The 7,743-nt window shown below is 47.3% G+C and overlaps 1 protein-coding gene across 1 annotated transcript; it reads right to left on the bottom strand.

Annotated features, from left to right (window-relative positions):
• Positions 1-2,220: 2,220 nt before the first annotated feature.
• LOC122567186 (glycine-rich protein 5-like) lies at positions 2,221-6,973 on the bottom strand. Its single transcript, XM_043725493.1, has 4 exons — positions 6,929-6,973; positions 4,289-4,610; positions 3,830-4,198; positions 2,221-3,723 (listed from the first exon to the last, which is right to left on the bottom strand). Exons 1-4 carry the CDS (start codon positions 6,938-6,940, stop codon positions 3,569-3,571), a joined length of 858 nt encoding a protein of 285 aa, XP_043581428.1. The 5' UTR covers positions 6,941-6,973; the 3' UTR covers positions 2,221-3,568.
• Between the last annotated feature and the right edge of the window lie 770 nt (positions 6,974-7,743).

The following is a 7,743-nucleotide window of genomic DNA, read 5'->3' on the forward strand; positions in this document are numbered from 1 at the left end:
GACTTTTTCGTCCCCCAGAGCAGATTTTACTGTATTCCGCGGGTTAGCACGCACCCAATGGCTTTTATTTTATTCACGGTCAACTGCAGACCACTGGAAGCTTCAGCCACCGAGTCCCGTGCCGTTGGCGAATCTGGAAGAGATTTAAAGACTTTTCAGTCGCGGTTAAAGCCGTATTTGTGGCCAAATCGACCTGAAAAGTCCGAACCTCTTCGCCGAATATGATGGGTCAGCACCGGTCGATCAGCTTGAATGCCTGCTTGATCTAGATCGACCCTTGATCCCGAAACGTGGATTCCTAAGTTCTCTTCAACTACGTGAACCGCTTCTTTCGGCGATCTTCTACGGAATTTCGTTTCTTCAGCGTATATTCTAACCACAATGGAAATGAGGAGCCTCGATCGTCTAAAAGGCCGTGACTGCGAAAAAAGGGGTAGAAAACTGTGTTGAATTCTGATGTATCGGGGGGTTTCTCAAATCTTTCGTGGGATTCCCTATTTCGATTTCGAAGCTCGGTAATTTGTTCGTATTAATGACGAACTTTCTTCTTTTTCGTTTTTTTTAATTGATAATAGAAGAAACTTATAACTAGCTCACCTTTTCAGCTTTCAGCCATTATGGTGCATGGTTATTTCGTTCACCAGATTTTCTACTAGACATTCACCTATGAGAATATTTGAAAGATATGATGCACAGTGAATCAATGACATCGTTATTATGATATTTCCACTTACGTTTCTCAGGAAATTCCCACTTGTTTCGATTGACTAACATAAGCAGGAGCTGGAGAGTACTTCGGCTCCAATTTTTACAAACATTCTGGATTTCCAATCATTTTAACGTCAAAGTTTGTTCGAGAGACTGTCTTCCTTCGTCTCCTCGAAATGTTGTTTGTAGTATCGCCGCTGGCTGGATATCGTGCTACAAAGCGTGTCTTATCCTTTTGTACCACCTAATGATTCGTGCACAGTTCACGAATGGAATGATCTCTGTAATGGACTAACCAAATTGCTATATGCCAAGGGTCGTAGCGTTACAAAGGCGATCGTCACAGTTTAGACTTACCTTTCTGACACCGGTGTAACGATGTTCCAAGGTAATTGGTCCGTTTTCGCTACGACCATTCCACAGAAACTGATAGCGAGTTCAACACTCCCTTTCAAAGTCCTCGTGGCCAACTTACGTTTACGGAATTTGAAGTTCTGTTTTTTGAATACTATTTAGGAATTGAAAATCGGAATATTTGGTAATTATATAATAATTACCTGTGATAGGTGAAGTTTCGAAGTTGCAGTGTTTGGTAACAGCCTTGGAAGAGTCCGAAGTTCCACGTAGAGCTTGCAATGCAAACTAAAGACATCAAATGAAGATTAGCACCATAAAATTCGCCCTATACACGATGTCTATTATTCACAGCTGTCAGCGCGTTGTTAAACTACCATTACGTACCGTTGACGCTGTCCATTCTTACATCACGTCGGCAAAGTCATTTGTTCCACGCGAATTAACTTAAACGCAATCATCGACGGTAACATACAGTGTTTTTCGTGTTTTGCTTTGCAGATGCGGTAAATACGAAAACAAATATACGTACACGAGGATGAAAATTTCGTTGACACGCGATGTCATTAACTAACGTTAAACGAGCAATTTCGATTCGAACGTTGAACTTTCTAACGAGTGGACGACTCTTGACAAATCCATCGTTAGCAAACCGTAGCCGAACGATCGGTAAACGATGGCTGCAGCAACAGGCGGTCGATTCGGAATTTAGTGTTTCGTTGGAATCTGTCTCCTTTAACATTCCGACGGAAACGAGGCACATAAAAAAAGGGAATCGACTTTAGCTCGACTCTTAGAAGAGTATTTAGATATCTTGCGAATTACAGAAGGAGTTGACTAAATACTTAATCTTATCATACTCGGTGGCAATGTCTTGATAGCAATCGATTTTTAGATTCTTGTTTCCTTTGGTTTCTTTATATCTATGCAGAGATCTTTCTTTGTTCTATGACTAGAACGAGGCAAATAATCCAATTTTGATTGCATTAAATCACGATCGGATGCTCAATTTGTACAAGAGATCCAAAGTTCCATTGGAATTGGTTGTCTTTACTCTGTATTCAACGCTGTTGATATCGAGCTATTTACTTTAGCGAAGAATGGAACGATCGCTAAAGGGGGGTGATTTAAGGGATGATCGAAGGAAATAATCAAGAGTGAGTTTTAAATACTGATGCTTTATTTTATATAAAGTATTGTATAAATGTATAAACGCTATAAATATGTGGTATCTATCTATGGTGGTGGTGGGGTGCTAGTCGTGATCGCAAAGAAAGGGTATGACGAGGGCGGGCGGGGTCGGGGGCCGGCAGCGGCGCGCCATCTATTTACATTCATTCACACACGGGAAGGGCTGACCTACCATAATCTACCGGTCTCTCTCTTTCACTAACATATAACACGATTATATAATATATGTGTAGTGTGTGTATATATACGAGTACACATATAGCAATAGTGTGTGTGCGCGCGTGTGGCAATGTGTTCATATATATATATACGCGAAGGAAGTAGTAGTAATAGTATGTATACATGTATATATATATAAAGAGAAAACATATATGCGCATGGACGAGTAATGTAATAATAATATGTATGCTTGAGTGCGGCAGTGAGTATAACAACTTGTGAGATCGTGACGCGATCATATGATCGTGCACGGCTCATCGGAAGAGAGAGAAAAAAAGACAGAGTAGTAAATATGTGTGAAGAGCGGCGGCCTTACGGATGGTGGAAGACGTAAGAGAGAAAAAAAATATAAAGAGAGTACTGCCGGAGCAACGGTGGGTGTTCAGAAAACAGAACAGACCCAGTTGGTCCAACGACGAAGCGCCAAAGCTTGTCCACTTGCTGGGTCCATGACGGAGCAGCCGGGTTCAACGTGCTTGCGTTGACTCTGTGTTCTGGCGCGGTGGTTCAGGTGACGTCAACTAGAAAACTTGGACGTGGCTCGATGCGTTGCCGATCGTATGATACGGGCTCGTCGTGTAGATCGCGACCAAGATGTCCAGATGTCGCGGTGTTGTTGCAACCGTGGCTGGCAATCACGGCTTCGTTCGACTTCCTCCGTCGCGTTACGCGGATTTGATGAAAGAAGAAATTGACTAAATTTTACCCGTGCCTCGTCTTACGATGGGGACGAGTCGCGTTGTCGACGAGATGGGGATGAGACGAGACGAGAACCGCGGATCACGAATGGCCGTGGCCACGGTGTACACTTTACCGAGATCTGAACCCGTGATCCTTGATGGCTGAGACCAGCGTGCCGAGCTTTCAACTCGCGCATTTCACCGTGTTTCGATATATACCGACTGGATTTGTGATTAGAATATTCTGACTATATACCGACTACACCACTAACGCCGGCGCTATAACCATGTTCCTAGATTGGACGAAGCTTTGGGAAGAAGACGTTGAGCGCGTTTGAGGATCGTTTGAGACCGGTAAGTGACTGTGGTGGGTATGCCGCCGTCGCCGAGCCGAGATCGCTGGGGCTTTAGAACGTCTAGTACTTGCCAAGTGCCGCGGGGATGATAGCTCCGTGAGAGCCGAGTCCAGCGTGGATGGCGCCAGATGGTCCGTTGATCACAGCAACACCACCGTCGTGTCCGCCAATTCCAGCGCCGATTCCGGCACCACCACCCACAACAGCGATGGCACCTAAAAATTCCAAATAGCTTGGTATAATATACGTTCAAACTCCTTCGCTCCTTTATTATATGTCATTGTTGCTTCTTAATGTCGATCGTTCGACCGGAATACAGACCAGCACCACCGAGTCCGAGTCCAGCACCACCGAGACCACCAGGTGCAGCAGCGGCGGCAGAGCCAGAGCTACCGTCGTCACCGTTGATGTTGCCACTGCCAGCATAGAAGGATACAACTCCCACAGATGGTCCTACCAAGTTGGCGCTACCCTGGGACGGTCCAATGAGGGTGGAGGTACCAGCAGAAGCACCCACGGAGGTGAATGGACCAGTAGCAGGTCCTACGAGACCAGCTGGGCCGGTACGAGGTCCACCAACGTTCTTGGCACCTTCTTGGGGTCCAACGCTGTCAGATGGTCCACTCTGGGGTCCAACGTTAGCTTTGGGTCCTTCAGCGGGTCCAATGTCAGCCCTGCCTCCGATAACTCCTGCTCGACAGAATAAAAGGCATCCCGGTGAAGGACTGTCCCTCTCGTGGTAATTCTTCTTTACGTTCAATTTCACGACGAGTTACGCACCACCAGAGACAATCTGTTGAACACCAGCAGCACCAGCCGCCGCCGCGGATCCAGCGGCATAGCTGGCACCGAGAGCTGAGGATCCCAAGCTGGACGCTCCCTCTTGGAGAGATCTCGCGCTACCAGCACCTGCTGCAAGTCCACCAGAGAGACTAGCACCTCCGCCGACTAGGCCAACTCCAGCGATGCCTCCTCCAAGACCAACTCCGAGGCCTCCACCAACTCCAAGGCCGCCAACGCCATGACCTCCAGCAAGAGCAATGCCAGGTCCATGTGCGATTCCGGCACGGGCCGTTGCTACTGCTAGACAGGCGAACACAACCTGCGACCAGGTAGCTTCCGGTCAGTATCGTTCGTTTCTCGTTATACGACCAATTTGTTTCTAAGCTATTGTTCGTTTCGTAGCGTTACACTATGTGTCTATGTAGGTAAGCTCGTGAAAGGTGTACGCGTGGCACGGCAATATCGCGAAGTGAAATCAGCGAGGAAGAAAAAACGAAAACGAACGAAGACGAACTATCCTCAGCGCTGGTTTACGGAAGCAACGTTCGACTATCGCCGCGAATTCAGACTCTCATTGACTTGGCACCGATTACCACGTGCCCCGTTGTAACATAACCGCGGCTTTCACTTTCGATACTCGCTACACGGTTATAGACCGGCCGCGCGCGCGCGGTGTTCCGCGGCATCGGGAAACGATTGCCGGCACCTGGGAAAACGTCGTCCCTCAACGCGATCGCCTTTAAAGCGTGAAAGCTACGATGTGACTGGTTTTTTGCCTCGTTTAATATCAAAGTCCGAAGAAACGATAACCGGATGGAAGTCGAGCGTGAGATTTCGCAACGTTCTACGTCCGTCGATATCGTAATGACTGCGTGTTGTTGGGGAAAACGCGAACTCGAGACATAGTGTTGTAACGTTTCGCAATTCGAAATAATACCGAATCGTCCTCGAAAGTTCTCCGTTATCCGCGATGAATTCTTTTTACCACGCTTGAAGTAAATATTAGAGAAAGGAATTTCTTTTTAGTTCTATTTCATAAAAGAAAACCCCGATCTGCTCGCGTTTTATGCAATCGCGTATTATTCCAACGTAATCCGTGTAATGCGAATCGACATTCGTAATTGATGGACGAGCAATGTCTTCTGGAAATCGCGACTTACAAACACGGTGAACAGATGCTACTTCTTTCTAGAAATCCGCCGAAGGCGCAATTTCGAGTTAACGCGAACCGATTATTTCCCTCGGCCATTTTTCTTACCATTACTAGAAATGACCGGTTCTCGAGCATCGTACCGCGAATCGATCAGGACCGTAGCTTCGAAACGAGGAGAAAATCAAGTGAAACAGGCTGAGAAGAGATGGAAAACTCGACCGTTTAAGTCGACAAAAAGAGAACGCGTTTACGTGCGTGTGACGGAAGTTGGAAAATCGGTTGAACGACGCGTCACGCCCAAGCTCTCACGAGTGTTGCACTTAAACGAGTGCACCGTTGCCCTGCCATTATGCATATCTAACGACTTCGCGAAACTTTCACATCCCGTTTACATGGAACCGTGGCAATCCGTGTGACGTGGTCGACCGAGCGTTCTCGCGACCCAGCGATCGGAAAACGACCGAACCCGATGTGTTGTTTCGAAACCGAACCGGTACTTTGCATAGATCGTTTACGATCGTTCGAGATTTATGAAATCGCGTTGGCGAGAATCGTTAGAGCTAGCTACTTCTACGAATTAATCGCAGGGAACTTAATTGCGTTCGAAGAAACGACGCGCAACCGGTAGAGTTAATGAGAATCGATCGAGCTAATTTGGATTCGCTTTCAGGTTAAAAATCGGACGGTGGATAAGGTAAGCAAACCGAGAAGGAAATCGGCGAACCGAGAGGACGATGACGAACGGTATTCGTGAATGAAGATGCACCGAGAATAAAACCGGTCGCGGGTTCGGTTGCTCGCTGAATGACGATGATACTATTACAACCGGTTCCACGGTCAGTGTACCGTACAACGAGACTTCTTGCCGCATGAATGGAGCGCGTAAGAAGGACAAAGTCGATTCGTGTACTCTGGTACCACGGAGCAAACAGGACGAGACCGTTCGAGCCGTGACATTGAACGTCGTCAGTTCGGTGCCACGAAGTCTGACTGCAAGCGAGGAGCTTTCGAACTTTGACTTTCCACGGATTTCGACTGGCTTACGGATGAAAGGTTCCAATTAAAGCGATTTATCTTTGACTCTATACCGCAGCCATCGATGTCACGAATAATGTCTCGGGTAAAAGAGCAGTGCTCGAGAGCGTGCTCGTGAGTCCCAAGCGGTTTATTCTAGCGAATCGATTCGAGAAAATGAAGCAAAAGGAAAATTTAGATGCAAACGGACCGCGAAATCTTGTGAATAGGAAATATCTCGTTAAACAGTTACTTTACGTACAAACACTAGATGGATCGAATTCAAAACCGCGAGTTGTATAGAAAATTCGCTGATTAACTCGAAGGAAGGTACGAGTAGACCGAGAACACGATCCGAAATATTATATCGAAGAGAACCGCGAACAACTCGATCGAAAAACTCGAACCCGATACTCGGATAATCGATCGAACACCCCACGAAAATCACCAACCCCGTGGTGGATACTCACAAAGGCCTTCATGTTTGGTGTGTGTATGGTGGGCTAGTAGTCCGGTGAATGACTGACTTGGGCCGGGCCGGCGGGCCTTATATACGCCTAACTCTACTCTGGCTACGCTCCACAATCACCATCCTTTCGAAAGCAAGGCGCTCCACCACCCTCCCCCCAGAAAAACTATAATCCACGTCGTACCAGCGGCCAGCATAGACCGAAGGTAGTCCCACCAGCTGGTTTAGGGACAGGCAGGGGGGTTCCCCCTTGCCACCTCGCCGATACAGAGGTTGCACGTTGTAGGTTGTTTGCGGGTATTCCACGGGCTTCGTCCATGTCTAACGGCCGAGAGAGCAGCCTCCTACTCCACCCGCCCCACCATCTTGGCCTACACACTCGGCATCCACACGCCAGGCCACACCAAGTGCAACACCAGGCACCACCCGGGTTACCTGGTCACCTACGATACCTAACTCTCTCGTGTCCAGGCGTGGTGCACGACGTATATCACAGATCGCGCTAACGAAACAGCTCAACGATGATTTACGCGACGAGATCGTTCGGTGTAATTGCTGACTTCTTTCCGGTCATATACAAGGCACAGGTGCAATAGGGATGATTCATTAGCAATAATGCTCTAACAATGATGCCCCTTTCGGGAGACTAACAGCTGCGCTCTGTTCGCAATAATTTACCAATAATATTAGCGAATCGACAGGCGACATGTCGTGCATTGCACTATTTTGTATATTGCGCGATTTCTAATTCGCAAAATTTCGTAAGACCGATAGCTTGGATTATCTTGTCATCGAACTTCTACTGGGTATTCGATA

This window comes from Bombus pyrosoma, linkage group LG4 (assembly GCF_014825855.1).
Source record: "Bombus pyrosoma isolate SC7728 linkage group LG4, ASM1482585v1, whole genome shotgun sequence".
NCBI classification, from domain to species: domain Eukaryota; kingdom Metazoa; phylum Arthropoda; class Insecta; order Hymenoptera; family Apidae; genus Bombus; species Bombus pyrosoma.